Source organism: Battus philenor, unplaced genomic scaffold, assembly GCF_028537555.1.
Source record: "Battus philenor isolate CCGP_79_NKW_IND1 unplaced genomic scaffold, ilBatPhil1.0.hap1 SCAF_22, whole genome shotgun sequence".
Lineage (NCBI taxonomy): Eukaryota > Metazoa > Arthropoda > Insecta > Lepidoptera > Papilionidae > Battus > Battus philenor.
The window spans coordinates 191,736-217,377 of NW_027181685.1; the positions used below are offsets into that span (position 1 = coordinate 191,736).

General features: G+C 38.5%; 3 protein-coding genes across 4 annotated transcripts; 2 read left to right on the plus strand and 1 right to left on the minus strand.

Annotated features, from left to right (window-relative positions):
* Positions 1-5,785: 5,785 nt before the first annotated feature.
* On the plus strand, positions 5,786-11,945 carry Oscillin (glucosamine-6-phosphate isomerase Oscillin). Of its 2 annotated transcripts, XM_068767103.1 has the most exons (6): positions 5,786-6,043; positions 6,453-6,635; positions 7,936-8,120; positions 8,394-8,567; positions 10,848-10,948; positions 11,767-11,945. In XM_068767103.1, exons 1-5 carry the CDS (start codon positions 5,818-5,820, stop codon positions 10,914-10,916), a joined length of 837 nt encoding a protein of 278 aa, XP_068623204.1. In that variant the 5' UTR covers positions 5,786-5,817; the 3' UTR covers positions 10,917-10,948; positions 11,767-11,945. The 2 variants fall into 2 exon arrangements, with proteins under 2 accessions (XP_068623204.1, XP_068623205.1); XM_068767104.1 differs by lacking the exon at positions 10,848-10,948.
* A 1,502-nt stretch (positions 11,946-13,447) lies between these two features.
* Positions 13,448-17,373, minus strand: RfC4 (replication factor C subunit RfC4). Its single transcript, XM_068767052.1, has 4 exons — positions 16,952-17,373; positions 15,678-15,899; positions 14,551-14,787; positions 13,448-13,962 (listed from the first exon to the last, which is right to left on the minus strand). Exons 1-4 carry the CDS (start codon positions 17,321-17,323, stop codon positions 13,744-13,746), a joined length of 1,050 nt encoding a protein of 349 aa, XP_068623153.1. The 5' UTR covers positions 17,324-17,373; the 3' UTR covers positions 13,448-13,743.
* A 265-nt stretch (positions 17,374-17,638) lies between these two features.
* Vps2 (vacuolar protein sorting 2) lies at positions 17,639-23,728 on the plus strand. Its single transcript, XM_068767106.1, has 6 exons — positions 17,639-17,901; positions 18,503-18,691; positions 19,962-20,174; positions 20,535-20,632; positions 21,434-21,531; positions 23,104-23,728. Exons 2-6 carry the CDS (start codon positions 18,524-18,526, stop codon positions 23,196-23,198), a joined length of 672 nt encoding a protein of 223 aa, XP_068623207.1. The 5' UTR covers positions 17,639-17,901; positions 18,503-18,523; the 3' UTR covers positions 23,199-23,728.
* The last annotated feature ends 1,914 nt before the right edge of the window (positions 23,729-25,642 follow it).

Consider the following 25,642-nt stretch of genomic DNA (forward strand, 5'->3'; position numbering starts at 1 on the left):
GGATGTAGGTCAGAGGCAATAGATTGTGTACCTATTTGTCGTACGTTATCACACGCATATGATTTCCAATATCTAATGATGTCGCGTCTTATTCAACCTTTAAAAAAGGTTAATATCCATGACAAAGTGTCAGCCTATGTATATATTTTATCGCTGTATAATTGCCATAAACATAAATTACATGGATTTACACATGTATTTTTCTTGAACAAATATTTTTAGAACTAAATTAATTGACACATTCGATCATTTTTAATAAGGAATTATTGTACGCTGTGCTATATTCTTATTGGAATCAAATAAGATAGCAATACTGTTTGTCGACATTTGGATTTCGCGTCGGCGAATCGCGGGAGCATTGCGGCTCGCGGCGGCCAATAGCGCGGTAGGGCTCCGTATCGGCGCGAGCGGTGGCGCCGCGCTGTCGCCGTTGTCTCGCAGAAGGGAGGAACTCTAGCGAGTGCAGGGCGTAGAGTTTGTTATCACAAGAAGGCACCGGCCGGCGCGGAGCGGGCGTGAACTTCGTTGGCAGCGAGCCGTTGTGCGATCAAATTTTGCAACACCGTTATTTCGCTACTAAGGTGAGTGACCTCGGAAAAGAGGTTATTGACTTGCTAATTTTCTACATATGCTTAGTGCTTTTCATTAAAAACAATCATATTTATTGGGAAATGAAGAATTATGACATGTATTGGTGGCTGCAAAAGTTGCAAACGAGCGGGGGGGCCTGTGCTTGCATTCGGTGTCCGCTGCGAAACATTGCAGGAAATTCGCGAATCGTCGTCGTCTACTATTTGTTTGGTGTTCTGCGAAGATTGAGATATTCCAACTAAATAAAAAAAACGCCTTAAGCTTTACAAAAATTTCGAACTTCCTAGTGAAAAATTGTTATTAAACACTTAGTTGTACTTTTTGCTTATAAGTATTAGTTTGAATAGTAAGAAAAATTGTTCGAACAAAATATGAAACTGCGGACCTTTAGATTGCACTTCGACGTGAGTGGAGCGGGCGTTTTTTGTTGTATTTTATCCGTTAACTTTTTTCGTGCCGTTTACAATACTTTATTGATTTGATGAGAATTAAATGGTCCGCGGACGGATGACGTCAGCGCGAAGGCTTTAGTTCAGCTGGGCTCGCACGGCCGAGCACTGCCCCAGTTCAGAGGCTCTGGGGACGCTGAACATCATGGTAGACTTGGTTATTAAGTGACGCGGTTTACGTTTGCTTCTTGTGCCACTATCACTTATAACGTTTACTACATACAGGGCTGGAATTTCCAGTCGTTCATATGTACGAAAATTGATTTTGGAGGTCGACGGGCCCAAGCAAGGTTCCTATTTATTTGTGTTAACTATTTCTTATTTGAAACTAAGTTTCTGCAAGAGCTGTGAATGACTAAAATTTCAGTAGAAAGTATTATTAGTATTTTAAAAAGAAACATGCAACATAAAAAACAAACAAGTTTGCTTACTGAACCGACCGGTAACGTTTTTAAATTAGTATTTCGTATCTGTAAGAAAATTACTAGAGATTGGACTTTTTAAAGAAATTTGAAAGTGAGAGTTTAAGGCATCGGCTAATTTTGGAAAAGAGTTGCCTTGACAAAAATATTTAGTTTGAGAATTACTGCCACAGAGTGCAACGCCCGTCAATTACGCAGTGGATTCAAAAACAAAAAGAAGTAAAAAAAGAATCAGTCTAACTAGATTGATTTGAGCTTAAAATTCTAGTGGCCGCGTATTTTAATATGAACTCTATTTGGTTCTGGTTTGTACCGAATTGAACATTTTTTTCATGACGTAACAAGTGACATTTTCAAATTTATTCAATTAAAATAAATGGTTATAATATAATTATAAGCACTAGTATAAATATTAAGAAAAAAATAAGAAAATATTAGTATTTTAAATGACCGAATACAAATTATTGTTTGATTTTAAAAACTGGATTGTTTTTGCTTAAACTGGTTTTCATAGGATAGAAAGGTCACGCCATTCCAATTTATTTTGTTGCTCTTAACGCAGAATCTAGCAGAGCAATATACGAGGGTGAATCAAAAAGTTCTTAGAAGTGCATATATATGAAATCTTTTTGGATCAAGTTCGATATTCAAAGTAAAGAGTGTCTATCACACTATATTTATGCAGACTGTCACTTGTTTTTGTCAGTTCGTTCGCATGTAATAAATTTTTTTGTGCAACGAGTTGCTAAAAAGTCAAAATTATGGATAAAAGTGAGTTACGTGCGGTGATAAAATATCTCAGTTTGAAAAAAATGTCTACGAAGGAAATTTTTTTGGACATTCAGCAGACATTAGGGGGTGATGCTGTACCCTATTCTACGGTTGCGTACTGGGTGGCTGAATTTAAAAGAGGTAGATCAAGCTGTAAAGATGACCTGCGTTCTGGGCGGCCTTCAACCTCCGTTACAGGAGAAAATGTCAAAAAGGTTGAGAATCTGGTTTTGGAAGACAGAAGAATGACTATAAAACATATAGCTGAGATCCTAAAGATATCTTTTGGTAGCGTTCAATCCATTTTAATTGATTCACTGGGGTTCAAAAAAGTGTCTGCAAGATGGGTGCCACGAATGTTAACCGACGAAAACAAAAAGCGACGTTTGGAAATTTCCAAGCGTAATCTCGAAATGTTCCAGCGTGATTCGGATAATTTTTGCCGTCGTCTTGTCACCATGGATGAAACGTGGGTTCACCATTTTGATCCTGAAACTAAAAGACAAAGCATGTCTTGGAAACGACCATCCTCTCCATCCATTAAGAAATTTCGAGTTGCTCCTACCGCTGGCAAAATTATGGCCTCTGTGTTCTGGGATAGTGAAAGAATCCTTTTTATTGATTACATGCCAAAAGGCCAGACGATTACTGGACCCTATTATGCAAATTTAATCCCGAAAGTGCGTGAAGCGATTAAAGAAAAACGTCGTGGAAAATTGTCGTTGGGCGTGTTGTTCCTTCAAGATAACGCTCTTGCTCATCGATCGGAAGTTGCGCTCAACGCAATCCGCTGTGCTGGCTTCAATCTCCTTGACCACCCACCATATTCTCCGGACTTAGCCCCAAGTGATTTTCACTTATTTCCAAAATTAAAAAAGGAAATTCGTGGAACAAAATTTCACGATAATGACGCGGTTATAGCTGCCGTAGAGGACTTTTTCGAAAGTCAAGAAAATAATTTTTTTCACAAGGAATAAGGAAGTTAGAAACGCGTTATTCTAAATGCATTGCATTGGAGGGAGATTATGTAGAAAAATAAAATATTATTATTTAAATCTTTGCATTTTTTAATATTGATTCCAAGAATTTTTTGATTCACCCTCGTAATAACACCAGGGAAAACGATGATCTTGTATTGTTTCTGTGCACAGTCAGCGAAGTGACCGGTAAGCTGCAGCCGCAGGGATTGATTCTAATGCGTCTACAGAAGATCATTCGGTTTGATGCGCGCAAACACACTTTCGTTCGACGCTGCTGATATCACATGAATTATTTTTAAGTTTAATCGAAAATTTTATTATTTACACGTCTCTTATTCGCAACATTATTTTGGTAATAAGAGGGGTCATTCGTCGTCCCGTTTAATCATACAGACGGCTCTTTTTTGACGGTGACAGCCTTAAATATACATAATTAAGACTGCGCGGTCGGAATCATAAGGTAACTAAAGAGGTTCTCTGTAATAAGCCAGTTGTCTGTACATGTTATATCACGGGGCGGAATGTGTATAAAGTTATGTTTAATATAATAAATAAATATTTTACTAAAGTTTATTCGCGCTAAAAATGCAGTGACCCATTATTGTCATTTATACGGGTATCGAGTGACAGCCAAACCTGAAGTCACCAAACCGACTTGTTTTTGTTTTTATTTTTCACGTAATGTTCACTATTCGTCGCCCCCGGCGCAGAAGGTATTGCAGCTCTGACAGCAACATTGTTGGGAGATATCAAAGCAAACTTTAGTACCGACATCGTCATTATGTGTACACACTACTGGTCTTAGAACTTCCCAATACGTTCCATTGACTATGCGTTTCTTTCTGCGCTCCGATATTTTTAGGGACCTCTTCCATCTCGTGTGGAACACTCTCACTCTTTCACAGCTGTATATTTTTTTCAGAAATTTGTTATTTTATTTAATTTTCCTTATGTAAACATCACATTATCTTCCGCTCTTTTCGTCTATCTTCCATAACAGATTTTTTCATACTTTAATCATTCTTTTCTATTGCCGTACTTCACTTCTCTCTCTTTTCCACTATTTCCTTATTGTCACAGTTACAACTTTCCCTTATTCAATTTTATTTGGTATTATTATCATAAAAATGTATCGTATCAACTTATTTTTCGCATTTCTATCTTTTAATAATTTTTGGTATCCTTTACATTGTTCTTGGCCTGTTAACACGCCTTCTCGTCAACCTCCGCTCTCTGATATTATACTTTCACACCTTACTTTAATGTGCAGTTATAAATATTATTGCTGTATCGTATTTATATAAGATTGTGTGATGGACGCGTGCGGGGGTAGCGCCCCGGTCAGTTGTTTGCGGGGCAACGACTGCTTATCGCGCGGCACACTTGCGGTGAGGGCGCAGCGCCCGATAAGCTGCCCTCGCGGATCAACCTCTGCCTCGAGAGCACCCGACCCACTCGTGGGCTAGAACTTCTGCTCCTATTATTTATTGAACCTAGAGCATTGCTACACCCGCGGACCTCTTGAGATTCGCGAAGCCACTATCGGAGTTCTTCTGTATATATACATTAAAACACCAAAATCAGTTTCACGGAAGATTTATTTTTCAGCAACCATCATATTCCGTATCAATAATATCTATGACAATAATAACATCGCGTTGTAAAAAATGTGTCCGAATGTTACGGCGCCCTCTAGTGGGCAATGAGTATATTAAAGAACAGCATACTGTACAACAACTGTTGCCGACAATCCGGTGCACCCAGTTCTAAATGATTGCTAGTTAAAATTCTTTATTTCTTCCTCGTGAATATCATATCGGTAATCACAAACACCCCCTTTTTAAGGTGGTCGGAAGACGTTCCTATTCGAAATTTGTGAGTGATCGCTATGTCCAGTTGTGAATTTCCTATGACTGATGATGATGATGAACCAGTATTACAACTGGAAGTAGATGATCTGTACGTACTTGTCGCCATAGTGTCTCAAAAGTTCAGTCAACGGTGTGTGCTGGTGTGTCTGTGTGAATATTCCGCTAAAAAATTCATCCTTTTCTCTAATTTCCTTAACAATGTCTCTCATTTCTTTTTATACATTGCCTTACTTCTTTTTCCTTCCGTCCAGAGTTCTGCAAATTTTACGTTTATTATTCCTTTTATTTATTTTGTTTTTCTAACTGTAACGATTAATCTCTGATATCCGCAGTATTCAGTATCAATGCGTTTCCATTCTCTTTTCCACAAAAAACATTAAGAGACTGCACGGGAGTACTGTTGCATGTGTAATGTACAAAGATGGAAATTAATTTGTAGGGTTCAGTTCATTCTTCTCCTTTGGAATAAGTCAACCGAGTGGAGTGTTCACGACAGCAAACGCGCGGCAAACCGGCAGCGCCATCTATCGACGCCGTCCGATTTTCCGTCGTCCATATGCCATTATGGTATATTAAGACCAATTATTTCATTAATCTTTATTGTCTATAAATATGCGGACGCTGCCAACTAATTCTATCGGAAGTCTCTGGAGGAGGCCCTACGCTGTAATGTTGATGACGATGATGATGTCCATAGGTGACCGGTCGCAGAGCGCAGTAGGAAGCAGCAGGCATGCGGCTGATCATCCTGGAGGACGCGGATGTGGTGGCGGAATGGGCGGCGCGCTTCGTGCTGCAGCGCGTGACGCAGTTCGCGCCGGGGCCCGATCGCCGCTTCGTGCTGGGGTTGCCCACGGGCGGCACGCCGCTCGGCATGTACCGCCGCCTCATCGACTTCCACCGCCAGGGCCTCATCTCCTTTAAATACGTCACCACCTTCAACATGGACGAGTACGTCGGTGAGTGACATATCGCTGAAGATAGAAGCACTCACTATGCACTCTATTTTGTGCACAATAAGTAACTTTATAACGTAAGATGTAAAACGTTTAATTAATTTATTTTCATCTGTTCAGCGGATTGGTAAGTTAAGGTTACAGGGGGCAAGTCACATGGCGCCTTAACGTTCTGGAGTGGAGACCATGGACTGGTGAACGATGGACGTCCGCATGAAGATGGGCAGACCGGTTGCTTTAATCGAACACCTTAGGAAATATTTTAAGTCTTGCTGTTGTTGAAGTGATGACGATGAAACATCAGTATTTCATAACGCAAATGGTTGACGCTGCGCTGCGTTGCATAGACTGACTGCAGGTCAGAGTCATCAAGCAGTTTTTGTTATTATCCTCTCTTTCTCTTCCGTGGCAGGGCTGCCGCGCGACCACCCCGAGTCGTACCACTACTACATGTGGAACGAGTTCTTCAAGCACGTGGACATCATGCCCGAGCACGCGCACGTGCTGGACGGCAACGCGCCCGACCTGCCCGCAGAGTGCCAGCGCTTCGAGGACCTCATCCAGCAGGCCGGCGGCGTGCACCTCTTCATCGGAGGTTCGTAACCATCGCGCGCCGGCAACGGTGTGCCGACAGAGAGCAATGTTACTTACATTACATAAAGGAAACTTCCATTACAATTATATTTCATTAGTGAGAGTAAACTTAACATTACAGTAGGTGCATGTAAATATTAAAAACACAACAATGTTGAGTTAAAACTAAAAGGTGATGTAAAAGTAATGTTATCTTAATCTTAATTTAGTCAAACTTAATTTTAAATAGAGTACTAGCTGTCAACAAGCAATGGAGTATTATATATCTACATCATAAATGTCAAAGCGCTGTGACATTTGCCGCCATTTGTAAAAATTAAGACACGTTCACATTATGACATTATTTTTGCGCCACCTGTTAAAAACAGTACAAAAAAATAAGGTATTTAGTTATGAACGCAGCAGAACAGCTTCTAGAACATAACGTTTAGACTAAACAATATGCATTTGTTGAAAAATTACGTACTGAGAAAGAAATCAATTTGTAACAATAACATGCAGAGAACATGAAGACCATCAGATAAAAGTGAAGTCACTTTTATCTGATGGTTTTTATAGGTATTTGCAACATAGATTTGTGAGCGCTCTTCACCCGAGTTCTACTAAGTCTAATAAGGAATCGATTTCGAATTTTATTTTAATATTAAATATTTTGTCGAATGAAACTACACACACGATAATCTAACGTAATTCGTGTTCATTGTGATGCCGTTTAAAACAATTTACATGAATGATCGCACGCGGCGACATCCACATCTGTCTCTTGAACATCAGAATCCCACATGTACCAAATTTTAAAATATTACGCGTTGAACAAGTGTTTTTATGTCCGTCGATCCAAAATTTAATAGTTTAATGTTTTTCTTTTATTTTATAGACGTATTCATTTTCAACATAGCTCTTACACGGGAAAATTAAACAAAGGATTACTTAATTGACACAAAATTAGGAAATTTTTAACAACTTAAAGGATTTGCAAGAGTAAGTGAGAGTAATACGTACGTGAAAATGAATTCACCACTGGTGTATGGCTACCGGTCCCGTTTTCCTGACGATGTAAGGTGACATTAAGAATATTCATTAGAGTCGAAGTAAAAAATTACCTTCGTTATATCTACATATCGGTTTAACATCATCTTACAAAGTAACCAATCATGACTGTCTTCTAAACCAGTCTAAAAATGTTAATGTCACGATTATGGGTTTTAAAAAATAAAAGAATAGTGGATAAAATAGTCAATGCCAGCTATGGTAGAGCTATAGTTCGTGGAGGCAGCTAAAGGTCGTGGGTGTGGTCGCAGGCATCGGGCCGGACGGGCACATCGCGTTCAACGAGCCGGGCTCGTCGCTGGTGTCGCGCACGCGCGTCAAGACTCTGGCCTACGACACGCTCGAGGCCAACAAGCGCTTCTTCGGCAACGACATCAGCAAGGTGCCGCGACAGGCGCTCACCGTCGGCGTGGGCACCGTGCTCGACGCCAAGGAGGTGGGTCACCAACCTTTATCATCATCAACTAGTCTCTCAAAATAATCAGTCAGCTTCTACGTTAGTGTTTCCCAACGTTGAGCCTACGCCCCACAGGGGGGTTATTCGAAAGTGAACTCGACACGTGTGACAATTTTGTCCAACTAGATTGATTATAGGTCGTGACAAGACCTACATACAATGATGTTCTAGTGCATTCTTAACGACTTTGAACTGAAGACGACTAATATAAAATTGACTTATTATGTTTTAAAATCTGAGTCCGATGTGCAGGTGATGATCCTGATCACGGGCGCGCACAAGGCGCTGGCGCTGGCTAAAGCGGTGGAGGAGGGCGTCAACCACATGTGGACGGTGTCGGCCTTCCAGCAGCACGCGCAGACGCTGTTCGTGTGCGACGAGGCGGCCACGCTGGAACTGCGCGTCAAGACCGTCAAGTACTTCAAGGTACTCCAAGATGCCAGCACGACAGGCGGGGAGTCTTCAGAACTGCACGCCGTGTATAGGTTATGCAGCATGGTTGGGTGAAGGGGTTTTTCTGTAGCGACAGCGGCTTTATCGTTGGTTATACTCTAAAAAAGCAAAAACCAAATATTCTATTTATCACGCTAAAGTCCAATGAGGCAATCAGAAGTTCGAAGTAGGGGTCTCGAGCGATGAGGAAAAACGAAACATTCCAATGCAAAAATTAACTTAAATAACATCACAGGCTAAAGTTCCGCGCTCGTGCTTACTCTGCAAACGGGTTTATCTGAAGTAATGAGCGCTTGCGAAACATCTTTCTAACATGTAGATGTATTTGCCTATAACATAATTTCCATAATTCGGTGATGTAACTGATCCAACCGGGATTTGGTCCTCTCACGCTGTGGAGCGTTCGCCACAGAGAATAATTAACTAACATTAAAACACGGGCCGAGGTCGCAAAAAGAGATTTTAAGGTTTCTTGCCGCTATGGCTGTTATATGATATGTTATTAGGCAAGGCACCTTTATCGCTTTACAACCTCAATTAGATGTAGCTGGAAATACAAAGAATCAGACGATATAAAAGAAAATTTTAAAAAGCTGCTAGACACGCTTAATTTTCCTGCATTGGATTAATAAAAACACGCATTGGTTAGTGGGCGCATTCTAAAATATCTTTATTTGTTAAGCTACACATAAATTCATATTATTTTCGACTATCGAAATTTTGCAATGGTCGCTTGTGTACGAAGAATACCAGGAGATATAGATTTGATTCAAACTTGCAATAAAACTGAGCTTCTATAATGAAATTAAAATATCTTTATAATAAAGCTATGAGAGTTCCAAACGCTTGTAATATTCACGCTTCGCAATGCTGGCCGCTGCGGCGACAATACTTTCATGTAATATCATACTTGAGCGTTAATTCAAAATTCGAACGACGATTTGAATTCGGACGCCATCAGTGACGTGGTCGCTGCCGTTGCGTTAGGTCGTGTGAATTGTAAATACTCTGTACATATGTGCATACACCTTCTTCGATTACCCTTGGTTATCATCTTCTTCGCCAAAGTAATACACCTCCGCCTACTAATCGCGTATATCTCCATATCGAGTCTGAGAAGAACCAACAACAGACGCAGTTGGGTTTCATGTGTCCACTCTCACCTAAGTCTTTGATCCGATGGTTAGAGCAGTATAAAAGGAAAGTTATAAACAATAACGTAATTTAGTATATCAGCATTCTTTTTCGCGCGACGTATATAAAGAATTATATTTCTGTGGGATTCCCCTTTTCGATGCGCCGCTGACGATGACGTCACGGAGCTCCTACAAAAGTATTGTGGTGTTAGTGGCCAGCGTTACGGAGCGTCAACGCTACAAGTTATTACATTCTTTACTTGTTCTGCCGTTATAAAACTACATGCTTTACGAAACACTAAATAATATTAAGCAGCTTCAGCTTGTTGGTATCACAATCTATTCCGCACGTGAACCTCACTACGCGGACAAAAAAGGAAATTAAATTATTTATAATTTTAGTAGTTTTAAGTGCGATAACACTTGCTTGTTAACATTACCACTTCTGGACACACGCGGAACTGCGGGGCGGGGTGATGCATGTGTGAGGGAAGCTGTGCATGGGTGCAATTGTGTAGTTTTATTTAAATTTGCTGTTTATCATGAAATTTTGTCCCAAAAAAAAAATAGATGTCTTCGTGTATTTTTTTCTGAAGCCGAACGGTGTTATTGCTCTTTAGATTCGAGGGAGTCACAGCTCATGTATTTTTAAAGTAAAATAGAATAACGAGAAGATATAGAGTACCATCAGTTACAAGTCGCGCAAGCAGAATATTTAACAGAATTTCCATTCATAATCGTTCCGTCACTTTCTATCATGAAAAATCTGTTTCAAATAAGTACTTATTGTATATATAAATTGAAGGCTAAAAAACTATATAAGCCGGTCATGTCACAGTAGCGTTTCGTAAGCGAACAGTTTATTAATTACAAATAAAACATAAATTTTACAACTTCACCTTCGGACTGAGTGGTGGCGCTAGTGTAGCCCTTTGAAGAATAGAACTTAGCGCCCTTAGCAAATAGCAGTAAAGCGAAGTATTGACCGCACCACGTGTTACGATCGACGGAGGCAATGTTCTCTATGTGATTGGTTTGCGTGCGTGTGCGAGTCTCTGTATGTTTGCGTGAGGAGTGTTGGTGGGGAGCGTTGTCTGAGCATGCGCGTTGGCCGCAGGCGCTGAGCGGCGAGCACCAGCGCATGATCGCAGACGTTCCCGTGCCGCAGCAGGCCGTGCTTCACTGACCAGCGCCTCCCCCTGCCCCGCCCCCCGCACGGTACCACACACTATATAATAAATACAATGCACACAACGAGATTTGTCGCAGATAATCGTTGATAGAACGATTATATGGTACAAAAACGAAAATATTTATTACAACAAGACGACTCAGCCGGAATGCCCAAGAAATTGTAATTTGATTGAACTTTTACTGCAGAGGTTTAGATTCAGCACCTTGGCCTTGACGACCACCTGCCAATGCCGACTAGTAAACCTAAATGAGACAGCGAAAAAAATTAAGTATTTTTTATTGCCATGGTCACTACATTTTTTATTTACTATGCCAGGTGTTCATTTTGATGAACTATTTATAGCCAGCTGTTTAATGTGCCATTAGGCCCAATATAACGAAAACAAATCAAGCTGCATTACGTTTTATATTTATTTAATATTTCGTATCGATCGCAGACATACTTGCTTAGTTGGACTAAAAGCTTATATAGTCTACTGTGTCCCATAAATCAACGTCAACACGAAAGTCTAATAGAAGGTAGTGACCAACTTCTATTTTTGAAATCCATTCCAGTCCATTTGAAAGGCAAATAATTTGCAAATAATTTGCAAACACTGATGTTCTTTCTATTATTAGTCATAGTGACACATCTCTATTTATATATTTTTTTTTAACTTTCATATTATGGTCAATGGGTAATCAAGTTATTCACAAAACTGTGCACAAAATTTGAATACTGCAATGGTCTCATTTGAAATGTAAAAAGCACATGACTAGACACAACATAGCTTGACGTTGATATATGGGACGCCCTTAAAGTGCAGTTCCACCTAAGCTACAGCTTGCGGCGCCTGTTGCAGAGCCTGATGAGCGAGCACAACAAGCTGATCGCGCGGTGAGCCGCCCGCGGCGCCGCGGCCGCGCACGCCGCCCCATACACTTCTGTACAATTCGACGCCGCATTCGCGCATTAGGTGTAAGGTTAACCGATGTTGTAATTATTTTTGTACGATGTTACATCACTTATTAAATTTATATATACACATGTCACTTTTTTTATTTAATCTTACACAATGGTTCCTAGTGTCCCTCCGCCCCATGGTTTCCACTATTAGAAACCTGTATAGATGGGGGTATTATCAACTCCACAAACAAAGGCGGGTGTTATGATATCTGAAGTGTTTGTCTTGATATTAACTCTTTGCACTGGAGAGGCGAGTCTCACTTCCTTGGCTGCAGTAACTTGATGCCCGCCAGTAATTGTTTACGTTTGTTCATTCGACGCGGGTTCCTACACTCTGTATAATCTCATAAAATGTAAAATGATATCCCTTCCAACACAGATAGGACTTTATCTGAAATTGGTACAACAATGAACCTTATTACGGTTTCCGTTTAAATTTGACAGCCGCTTATTTTTTTGGAGTCTAGAAATTGCCTCAATAGATTCATATATGCTTTACAATTACTTGTGACACTTGTCTGTAAAAGCCGGGCATACATCTCATACAAAGCAACATTACTAATGGTTAAGGAATTATGTTCATAAAGATATCAAGACATATTAAATAATAAAAACTAAAAGTTTTGTGCATTACTATGGGTTCATAATTATTTTGTTTGATGTACCAAATGTATTGTGTTCTGTAAAGTCTCAAGTAAATTGCTGGTCTGCGCAGAAACCTCAAGTGCAAAGGGTTTAAAACTATGAATAAACATATAAGCCAAGTATGAACTAATTAATTACATTCTGCACCGTTGGTAACAATTTTGTGTTTTAATAACGCGACCACAGCCCCAAACCACTATCAGTGAGAATTGATGTTAGTTGTTAAGAGATAAAAGGCAGTCTTATAAAATATATGTCTTTTATTATGATTGATATGAAAAAAAAGGTTTTGGTGTTAGTTTTTTTTGTAAACAAGGCAATGGTCGATCGAAGATTTGAGATCAATATTCTATCACAAGTCTCTGCTGAACAAGACAGTTGCCTTCTTGTGTATATTTTGTACCACTTTAAAGAACAGAGAACCTTGTAATGTCTTCAGACGACCTTTGAAGCAGGTAGCTTCCACCAGTTCCTATTAAAAATCTATGAGAGAAGCCTATGCTCAGCAGTAAATGTCCTGCAGCTAAAATAATGGTTATTATGACCATACAACATAGACATGCCTTCATCTATCCCTTTCACTCTAATGGTCTGTTATCATTTGCTCAGCAAATACAAGTTGTTTAGTGCCAGAGCACTTTACACTGCTACTAAATTGGCCATGTTGCTTTAACTTGCAAAAAAATCATTAATCTGAAATATTCAGTTTTTGTTAAGATAGCGTGTGACAATTACAAAAAAGGTTTTAATTTCAAGGAAAGTTGAATGTCCAAACTGACAATATTATTAGAACCTATAAACTAAACACATGTTGTAGTACCCACCATTTCATTTGGCACATTGGGCAAAAGAAATGGAAAAGATCAGCTGCTTTAAATTTTCATAGCATTGTCTTTATCACACAGGCACCAACAAGATGTGCATATAAAGTAATTAGAACCTATTATTAACAAAATACTTGTATTTCCAATATGTAATCACAAAGTTGGATATTCAAATTGCCTTCTTTTAATATAAAAATACAAATAACAAAACAGTTTTTACTTGCATATTAATTAACACACTGATGAAACTAACATAATGTACACCTAAATTTTCTTTACAATTGAGTATCCTCTGCATTGTTCCCACACTACACTCACTCCACCCTGCTGTCTACACTGCACACTTGTTCTGATAAGCAAGCAGACCACAGATCCAACTACTGTGATTGAACTTCAGTAAGGCGCTAGGAAGGGACAGTCGCGGCGCGGCACATGCGCGCCAACAGCGCAGCCAGCTGCAGCGGCGTGCCCAGCCCGTCGGCCACGCGCATGTGCGTCAGCCCCACCTCACGGATGAAGGCCAGTTTCAGATCCTCGGCCACGTCCATCGTCTTGCAAACACGGAAAATATTGCTTACAATGTCTTCCGCGGCATAGCCCAGTTTCACCAACTTCGCTATGACCTGTCATGAAAATTTTCAAATATAATTTTTAACACCAATTTAAGACAGTCAATTTTATTTTGTCTCATTCTTCGTAACAAAATCAATAGATAAAGATAAAATTTTGGACAGGCAAAAGCCTAATGGAAAAGGTTGTAAATAATAAATAAGAGTAAAAATTATGGTCAAACTACACATGAGTTGCAAGGTCTCTGCAGATCAATGGTAGAGATATAACGAATATGAAAAAAAATTAATGGTTTACAATATTCATTAAACCAAAAGAGCTAAATTCCAGATATTTTTATTTAAACATATTTTATGGAAAATATGTACTTTAGTTTCAGTGGCAACATTTTTATGAAAATAACAGAATGGTACAGTTAAATGTCTTTGGTTAAATTTGTCTTGGATTACCATGCATGGCTTGCTGTTGCTGTTTAACAAGCACTGAATTACGTAATGTTTTGTGGGTTGCCTGGTTAAAAGGTAAGTTGAGATAGCGGTCTTAAATAATGTTTTACAAAGTACCAGTGAAAGATGTGGATAATACACTCATGTGGTTTCCATAAAGTTAATAAATTAGTAAATTGTTTGTGAAGGTTGAACCTTGTAAGCCGCATGGATGTCCTGGCGCACGCAGGCCTCCAGCATGGCCTTGATTTGCATGGGATGCGGCTCGTCGCACACGCGGAACACGTGCTCGGGGCTGAGGTGTCGCGCGGCCTGCGCCGCCGCCTGCATGTTGTTGAGGGCCGCTCGCAGGTCACCCTGGGCTGTGAACACCACGGCGCTCACACCCTCCTCCGTGTATGATAACTCCTCCTTCTTGCACACCTCTATCACCTGGAAGTTTTATTAAATTAGACAGTGAAAAGAAACACTTGTGATAGTTTTTCGAAATAAGTTGCACTTACTGACTTCTTTGTCTAGAGTAGTGTGGCTTAAGATGTATCATATTGTCCAGCTTTGTGATAGACTGGTCAAGTAGAAGCCTTCATGTCTTCAAAGCCTCTTAATTTTTGCAAGAGGGATGTGACACAGGTATTTTGAGCTGAGAAGTATTGTGTAAGTGCCCATGATAATGACTACTCAGCTACAAGCACACAGCCCGGAAGATTCTGTGTCAATAGTTGTCATTTGCACAAGTATTTTTTATTCATAATTACTATTGTAATTCTGTATGAAAGTACATTGCAATGTGAAGCATTTGTATATGTACCACCAGGGACATTCACTGAATGAAGTGTTGTAAGTGTAGGTATATTAACCCTGCAATGGTGCATCATAATGCATGAGCTAGTTATGGCTCAGGGCCACAAATTTCCTTGAGAAAACAGTTTAATATTCTTAAATTGCATCACAATACATTTATAATAACATTTTGTACATTTACAATAATTATAATAAATTTAAAAAATTGGGGATATCCATAGTTTATTTAGAAGGCACTGTGAAAAACTGGCTGTACCAAAGTTTCAACTGCAAAATGTCATTCTACTACCTATATGAGTAACAATTACAAAATTTACACATATTAAATTTATAATACTGATGTGTTATTCAATAAGCAAATATTTAAATTGCGAAAGTTCCTGCTTCTTCCCCACAAGTATCGAAGCAGAGTAGAGTCAAAAATATAATAAACAAAAAGAAAATTATAACTTGACAATCAATAAGAATTCAGTTTAAAATTCCACTATTGTATATACAATTTTTTTATTTATCTTTATCACCTTGGCGAGTATCTGTGCGTCGGTGAGGCGGGAGTACCGCAGCACCGCACAGCGCGACTGAATGGGCTCGATGATGCGTTCACTGTTGTTGGCGGCGAGGGCGAAGCGCGTCGTACTAGAGTACAGCTCCATAGTTCGTCGCAGCGCCTGCTGCGCGCCCTCCGTCATGCTGTCTGCTTCATCCAGGATGACGATCTTATGACGCCCTGGAGGTAGAGTCACCTGGATTATACAAAAATAATATAGAGCAAAAACCTTGTTAAAAGTCAATAGAATATCATTATTATTTATTTTGCATCACCTCTATAACTTTTGCATAGTAATTTAAATGTGATAAAATCAGATTAAACATTGAAATCACAAACTACCCCAATGCTTACAAAATGTTCATAGACATTCATAATATTTGTCAACACACAAGACAAAGCCATGAACTATTTACCTAGATCATACCATAATTTTACTTAAACTATACTTAGCTAGAGAAAAAATTTAGGAAGACATTGTAGCTGCCACACTTGAACATTCATATGTTATTGCAGAATGAATAACCCTCAAGACCAACTAATGTCTCACTTCAAGCAAAAAAAAAAAAAATTGTCATGTGAACATCTATATTCTACTCCTAAAGAGGTATTGGCATTACATTGACTGACTGTAATACAGAGTGAATCTACCCTGGTGATAAATGTAGCAATAAAAAGAAGAGTAAAATGCATTATCATCATCAGTCAATAGATACCCACTGCAAGGCATAGGTGCCCCTCAAAGATCCCCATCATGACTGGTTTTGTGCTGCCCTCATTCAGCTACTTCCTATTAACTTAACAATGTTGTTGGTGCTCCTAATGAGGTGACTACCCATGACACTTCTACCGGTCTGTGGTTACACACAAGAATCTTGTATTACAGAAATAAAATCACCCCTCCATATTTGATAATTTAACCATCACAATGTACATATGAAAGCCAAGAATAAGAATGTCTTTTCAAACAACAGCCACAACAAAATGTTGTAATATTGCATAAAAATAACTTAAATTTATATACATTTTTTCTAATATCTTCTTGTAATTTCATTTTGCTAAAAGAATAATCAGAAACTATTGTTAATCATTCTCAGTAAGGTGGAGTACTGAATATCTTTAAAAACGTAGCCAGACACCACGACAGTGATGCCTATGTTTGTCATCGAATTCAATGAATAGAAATTAATTTCAGAACAGCGTCGTTATTCAAAGCTAACAGGAGAGATAAATGGTAGTAGGAATTACCTTTTGTTGAGCGAACATTTTAATTTTGTTACGCACAACGTCGATACCGCGGTCGTTAGATGCATTCAACTCGAGCACGGCGTCGCGGAAGGCAGTGCCCAGCAGCGCGCGAGCCAGGCACAGGATGGTAGTGGTCTTACCCACGCCCGGCGGACCAGCGATGATGATGTTGGGCGCATTGCCCGTGCGCGCGAACACCGCCAACCGCGACACCGTGTCCTCATTGCCCACTATATCCTCGAACGTCTGCGGCCGGTACTTCTCTATCCACGGCAGTAGCCCGGCCGGCTTGCTAGAGCTCGGACCTGCGGTCGCTTTCACGGCTTTGGGTTCTGCTTCGTCAACTTCCATTATTACGTCTTCACTACTCATTTTAAATCTCTTTCCAAGCGATATCTAGTAAACGTTAATCTCGCGCGCTAACAAACAAATATGACACTGATGTTTTGACAGCTGACAGAAACATCAGTTTTTATTGTATTGGTAATACGTTAATAAAATAAGTACATCTTTTAAAATGAAATGATCAATGCTAAATGATAATAATCTTTTAGAATTCATTAAATAATTGAATTCATATAGTTAGCGTTATTTAAAACATATTAATGAAATTGATTTTATTTAACATTTAAACAACTGCATAAAGAACATTGATGATAAGATACACATACATCGCAGTGACAGTGACATTGACAACAGTTCGCTTTGTGCCTCAAATTATATTTTGCTAAAGTAATTGTTACAAATAAATAGATACAACAATAACAGTGATGTGGTTAATATTGATATCGTAATAAACCTGTATTCAGTAGTTACTAGTTAGCTGTAGCTTTACGAACTATAAAGTATTTACATAGTTGTTATAGTTTTACTCGAGTTGATTTGTTTACGAGGTGGTGAATCATCACCAACTAATATAATTCTTAGTGTTCAGTAATAATTTAAGAAAGGTAAAATGCGACTCTAAATATTTTTTTTTTACAATAAAGTGATAAAGCATAAATTGAGAGATTTTTTCACTTAACGGTAAATGAAACAACTCGTCAATTACGTATTGGCGTTCAGGCTGTTCAGGTATTCTTCTAGCAATGGAGTGGGCTATATATTCGAAGTTTTGCTATGAAATCGAATCATAAGAACCTTGGTCACTGACCTATCTCGAAGAATTGCTCTTGTGAAATGGTAATGGGCGGAGTATAATGCTAATATATAATGTAACCCTTGGCCGTTGGGGCTGAAAGATTCTCATGTAGCGATATTAAGCCAGTATACAGGTAAATTCGCGATAAGTTGCTGAATGCGGCCAGTGTAAGACTCGTCACCGAGGAGATTTATGGCCTATGCCTTACAGCAGGCGTCCATTGCCTGATATGATCATGCAGGCCTTCAAAAAAAACCGTGTTGTAGGTCCTGCCTGATGTCATTAGATACTATATCTCATGAGTCAACCATGACAGTTGGCAGATGATAACAAATAATGTAATACAAATATTCATTTTAAGTGTTTTAGAAAGTGGCAATGTTGAAAATAGTACCAAAATAAAATTTCAGGAATCAAATACCTCTGTCACAATGGAGTGGTTATTTGGTCACCGAATGACACCTGAGGAGATGCTCCGTAAGAATCAGCGTGCACTGAACAAAGCCATGAGGGACCTGGATAGGGAACGTCTCAAAATGGAGCAGCAGGAGAAGAAGATAATTGCTGATATAAAGAAACTGGCAAAAGATCAACAAATGGTATTAGAAGTATTGTTAAATAAGTTTTTGGGTATAGATGTACTATGGCAGCCCCGATAACTGAGATTTGTAATCATGGGTCGTTGGCTGAATTCCCAGGATACAATGTTATTTAACTTCCACTTTGTGCATTAAAAATACAGATTTGTCTGCTCACAAATAAGTTTTCAGAGGATGGCCAGCTGCATCCTCTGTGTACCATAATGCCAAATTGGGATCGCCAACCCACCAGTCATGTATGGCTATTATGGTCCATCTCCCATTGATATCTTTGAAGAAGACCTGTGCCTTGCAGTGGGCATTTATGGGCTGAAACAATCATTATGAAGATTTTCATACTGAAGATGGGAAAGAATTATTGGGTCATTTAAATATAAAAGCAAAATGTATTTACTAAAGGGGCAGACTCATCTGAGCTCGGGCTGACAATTACAATTTCAGCCAATCCTACTATATTACAATTTCAATCAATTCCTTAACTTTTTTATTGACAACTGTGATAACCAATCCCTATTACTATTACAAATTTGAAAACTTTTTCTCAAATTAATGAAGAACAAAATTTCAAACATTATTAGTACACATTATTTAATTACATTTACATTATAATTATGTTAATCATTTCAAACAAAAAAGTTAATTTTTTATTAGCTTAAACTCCTGCACATTTAATAACAAGCATACAAATATGACTTCTGAGGTATAAAATCACCAATAAAGGTAAAACATCAGGCACAGTGATTGCTTCTTTTGGTATAGACTTAAACCCAATGAATGACAAATGTGACAAATAGAAGCTAGCCAATCTACTCATAACTGTTTAGTTGTGTAAAGCATACTCAAGCAAAACCAGGACTGAGTTCACAAGCTATGATTGTAGTTTTAATATGCTATTCTTAATTGAATACAGATTTACAAAGGATTATGATCAATGATACCCTCCTTTAAATAAATATCCAATTTTAAACCTTAATTTGTTCATAAATACTACTTTAATTATTACTTAGGTAGTAAGTAAATGTTTTTAAGAGCAATTAAAAAAAAAACCTTACAAAGTTTTTTGTAGGCTCTTCTTAAATCAGATAACAGAATTGAATGTTATAAGTTAAAGGATGCCATAGTAAGTAGGTTTCATTTGATGTAAATTTGTGTTCAAATTGGGCTCTTTTGGCATTATCCTTGTGACTTATGCAAGTGAACATACTGGAAAATAACATGAACTGAATATTATATATAAAGATTATATAATGGTCACCTTTTGGTTTGACAGGATGCCGTGAAGATAATGGCTAAGGACCTGGTACGCACCCGTCGCTACGTGCGCAAGTTCATGCTGATGAAAGCCAACATCCAGGCCGTGTCCCTCAAGATACAAACGCTCAAGTCTCAGAGCACCATGGCACAGGCTATGCAGGGCGTCACGCGCGCCATGGCCACCATGAACCGGCAGCTCAATATGCCTCAAATACAGAAGATATTGCAGGTTAGCTCTTCATAATATATTCTTACCTTAGTCTAGAAAAGAGGTTCCCAGCCTTTTTTCAACAGACTATTTTCTTGTGGACCCTCTGCAGCTTCTAAATATAGAGTATGCAAGTTTTTACAAGTAACTGTCGCTAAACTTAAAATATTATCTGCCTACTTTGGTAAGTGAAGACAAACTAATATTTTAGTTGTTTATCATCAAAAGCGGATTAATTTTCTCGTTTACGCTTTATGAACCCCCTTATACGCAAATGTTTACCCGGGACCACTTTAGGAACCTTTGTCTAGTAATCTCAACTAATATGTAAATATGAACCTAACTAATGACAATTGTTAAATTATTTCTTTAATAATGCAGGAGTTTGAGAAGCAGTCAGAGATCATGGATATGAAAGAGGAGATGATGAACGACTCCATAGACGAGGCCATGGAGGGCGACGATGATGAGTCAGAAAGGTGAGCGCTGCAGTGATGTACTTATATCCTAGTTGTGCTGGGGATGGAGTAAGTTTTGATAATTTATGGTTAAAGCTAATCTTAAAGCAGTTGAAATAGTCTTTCTGTTACATTTGAAATGATAAATCTTTCAACTGCCACAAATTTTTATCTCTATATACCTGGCTTTCTCCATTTTGCTATTTTGTAATGCATAAATGTTAAGTATTTTTTTTATTAATAGTACTTATGAAAGCTTTTTTTATTGTCATTGGTCCGAAATATTTTGAATTTACAAGATTTTATGCCCTCTTGGAAAGGGTTATGAGGGATTTTTACCTAAGAAAACACCTCACAAAATGTGTGTCAATTCAGCATTCATTGTTGTGTGTATTGTGCTAATATAAATGCATTGTTCACACTACTACTGAAACAGTTGTTTGGAATCATGATGATGCATGACCAGCCTTAGAATAGCTGAAGCTCGCTGAAGCCTAAAAACTTAGTGTAACGATTTGCTATTAAACATTTCGCATCCAGTTTCAGCTTAATGTACTCTGAATCTAAAGTAATGGCTTGTCATGATCACCTCTCCTAATTGAGGAAAATGTTTCTGATGTGTATATACTTTAATAGGTAATTCTTATAAGGCTCTGCATTGCTGTCACAGTAAGCTTCCCGTTTATTGTCTGCTGACAAATATTATGACATGAACGACATTGGGCAATGGCCTATGCTGTATGCATATACCGTACTGCACCAAGACTATTACCAACACATATATAGTGTTCATACTAGTATTTACAAAGAGTTGTGTTGCAGCGACGCGGTGGTGGCGCAGATCATGGACGAGCTGGGGCTGCAGGTCAACGACCAGCTGTCCGGGCTGCCGCAGGCCACCGGCTCGCTCTCCGTTCCCAGTCAGTTGCTTTTTTTATTTTTTACCTTTCGTTTAACATATCAACTTAAAAGTTTTTGATGACATGAATGAGAACATATGCATACATTCTTATATATTTAATATAATACATCCTTTTGTCGGTGACACAATATGACTTAAACTAAATTCTAAAAACTCAATCAAAACCTAACCTAATATAAGATATAGCCTCTTGAGTAATCACTCTGGGTGTTGTGGTCAGTTCAGATCAGGCTGGTCAAACCGACTTACTCGGAGACACTTTAGACTCCATATTAGTTTCCTTGAACCATTCCTTTTAAATCAATAGCCTGTTAAACATATTAATATATTGTTAATATTAAATTAATATCTATTGCACTAAAAGAATTTTATCTCTATATTGAAATGACATGTGCTGAAGAATTTGTTAAATTTGAAATGCACTGTAAGATGCTTGGTTACATAGCGGTTTCTACACCAAAATATAGTTAAGTTAGTAAATACTTAGTCGTGATAGAGAAAATCTAGACATGATAGTCAAATATGACCATGATGTTTAAATACAGTCATGAATGTGAAATTTTCATATTGACTCTGTTGAGCCGTGATGTCAATACCAGGTCGTGGTAGTCAAAGTCTAGTTATAGTCAATATAAAGTGAAGACAGTTTTTTTTTGTGGTCGTGGTAGTCAAAGTCTAGTTATAGTCAATATAAAGTGAAGACAGTTTGACATGTGCTGAAGAATTTGTTAAATTTGAAATGCACTGTAAGATGCTTGGTTACATAGTGGTTTCTACACCAAAATATAGTTAAGTTAGTAAATACTTAGTCGTGATAGAGAAAATCTAGACATGATAGTCAAATATGGCCATGATGTTTAAATACAGTCATGAATGTGAAATTTTCATATTGACTCTGTTGAGCCGTGATGTCAATACCAGGTCGTGGTAGTCAAAGTCTAGTTATAGTCAATATAAAGTGAAGACAGTTTTGGTCCTCATATTCAAAATCTAGTCTGATGGTAAAATATTGAGTGGTATTGGAGTCAATATTGAATGTGTTAAAAAATCCATAAATACACACAGCGGATACTGACTACTATGTAGTGCTCTATTGCAGGGATGAGCAATACGCGCCACGCGGGCCACTTGCTTTCTTAAAATTGAATTTATATCATCGACTTTGTCCCGTTACAATAAATTTAATTACAATAAATATAATTATAAAATTAATTGTAATAAAATGGTAGTACAAACTAAATCGAAACAATTTGTTCGCTACTCACTAGTCGATGACTTATTCAAATATGCAGTACAAATACGATGCCTTTGTGCGTTTTTATTGAATTTCTATATGCTGTATATTTTACTTATTATACCTTTTTAATGACATATTTGCTAAAATTAAAGTTTTGTAAATTATTAACAAATGTTATATCCTGTTAAAATATTTTAAAATATTAATTGGCCAGGTGAGTGAATAGGTTGCTCACCCCTGCTCTATACTTTATTATGATTTCAAGTTAATAGAGATATCCGCGGCAGTTGCGGTGTGTTGAGCTCGTGTGTATAAGTGTTGGTGCGCGTGCAGGCAAGCAGCCGTCGGCCGTGGCGGCGGGCGGGCCTCCGGTCAGCGACGCCGACGCCGAGTTACAGGCGCGCCTCGACAACCTGCGCCGCGAGTAGCGCCCCCTGCGCACGCGCCACGTCCCCCCCTCCACTCCCCCACACTCCGTTACACGGCGACAGGGCCGGACTTACCTGGCACATGAGCGCCACACGGAAAATGTTGTTAGCGGCGTCAACAGTAATTTTCATTTAATATGCGCTGTAACTGAACTAAACACTAGCTGTATGCTTAGCACGATTCGAAAACAGAAAGTAGAAAAAAAAAAACATCGCCTATATACAATGTTTGTATATATTAATGTTTTTGTTACATAAAAATAAATGCTAAATATTTTATTTAATTAGATTTATTGCATTTTTGAATGATAATGTGTATAAGACAATAAAAATATTTTTTTGTTATATAAAATAATTCTGATGTATGTTTTTCTTCTAAATCTCTCTAAATTTTGTTAACACCAATACTAGCTGATGGAGGATTGTAGCTTTCCGAAACGTAGTGGCAGCGGAATAGTCCTCCTACCCTCACTTTGTCCGCAGTGGCGTTTTCGGCCACGTTTGTAAATAATATATATATTTATATGATACATTTGTACAAAGTTATTTATCCCCAGTTTATCATAAGCGTCTGTATGTTATAAGATGGTGTGTTAGACATTTAATATGTACCTCAGCAGCAAACATATGTCGGACGGCGCCGACAGATGGCGCTGGTAGTCGATTGTCTCGCGCTATTGTTTGTCATCGGACACCGCTTGGTACATTTATGTAAGTTTTTCAACAGTTCAACAGTACATTTGTATGTGCATTCAAAACCTAAAGTGATAGACGCTGCTTTAACGGATGCAGTGGAATACAGACATTAGAATTAAAATATTTTAAGTGCAGTATGAGATGATTCTAAATCACAACGTACTCCAAATTCTTCAGCGTTTTGAAAAGAATACAGCAATACTGACGTGTATTTCACAAATTCAGTCTCCAACCAGACCTGAATAAATCATCAATTAATTTGGTTACATCGTCCGCCCAAAAGAAAACGTTTTAAAATTGAATTTCTACAACCGCGCGTACTAAACATTACGTATCCAGTACCAGAATGCAATAATAAGACGCCTTTGGGTACACAGGTTTATTTCCAAAAATACATCGCACCGGGTAGTACATAGAAAAAGGATTATAAAACAATGTCTACGAACATCGAATACAAGGTCTAAAAGATACGCACAATGGAGACACGCCGCGTGACAAGCGGAGCGGGCGCGGGAGCGATTGTGCATTTTTAATGATAATTTTCTTGACTACCGTAAAAAAATATAAGCGTAATGAATACTTAAAATTATTTTAGGTGAATCGAAAACCGCTCCGCCTGTCACGGTGCTCGCATTAATGTTTTGCATATGTTTGACATATTATGCTTAAAACTAAATCTCTTACTCTAAGGAGACGATATGTCGCAATGGCGCGAACCAACACCTGACCACGTCCGACGATTCACATCTAATTTTGGATTTCAATTTTTTTTAAATAAATTCTCTTAACATTTTACCCATAACAAATAAACTATCACTTTATTAGTTATAATCACACGCTTAGGCGGGAAATTAAGAGTTAATCAAATATTTATCACAAAGTAATCACTGTAACACAGTGTTCTGATTCATTATAAATATATGCGGCGAGGTCTCGCGCTGTTTAAGACAACTACCGTGAGGTCATCACATGTTCTGGGTCGAGCACAAGAAAGATGATGGGTGAACTGATGAACCGGCAGACCTTTATTTATCTAAATTGGAGCATTTAGATCAATGTTTCCCAAGATTTTTGAGCCATGTCCGATCTAATCTTTTCCAAATTTTTTACGTCCCCTTTGTACCATAGATTCCATTCTCAAATTACCCACCTTTGAGGCGTGAGGCCCACGTTGAGAAACACTGGTTTAGAGTGACCACTTGTATACGTCACGAGGAGAATGCCAGAAGAGCCAAACTCTCATATAAATGCATATTAAGAAATGTAAAGAAAACAAGTACCCATCTTCCGTTCTTCATAGGGTCATAACCGGTGATTATGCTAGCGTACAAATCGTGCGCATTCAATCAATTTAACTGCTCGAGAACCGAGCGAGACGCGGGTCGCTGCTAGCGATATTGAATTTCAAATGGCATCGAAATCACACGACCGCACCTGTGCACTGGTAGTGCAGCAGGTAGACATGTCATGCAAGCAACGCATGCTTGATCGACTATATTAACGGCAATTAATTTGAATTGTCAAATGAAGAAATTAAGCAGTGGAACCTCTCTCGGGTAATTTGACCTCTTCCGAGCTGCATTCAATTCTATCGGCTGTTTAAACATCTCTGATGTCACACCGGGATATTATCAATACAAGTTTTGAGCCCATATTAAGGAGTTTATAGTACTCTTGTTTTAATATAAAATTATTTAACTTCGCCGCTTATACAGACGGTTCTCTTGTGGGAGTGCGAGTCGGGAACA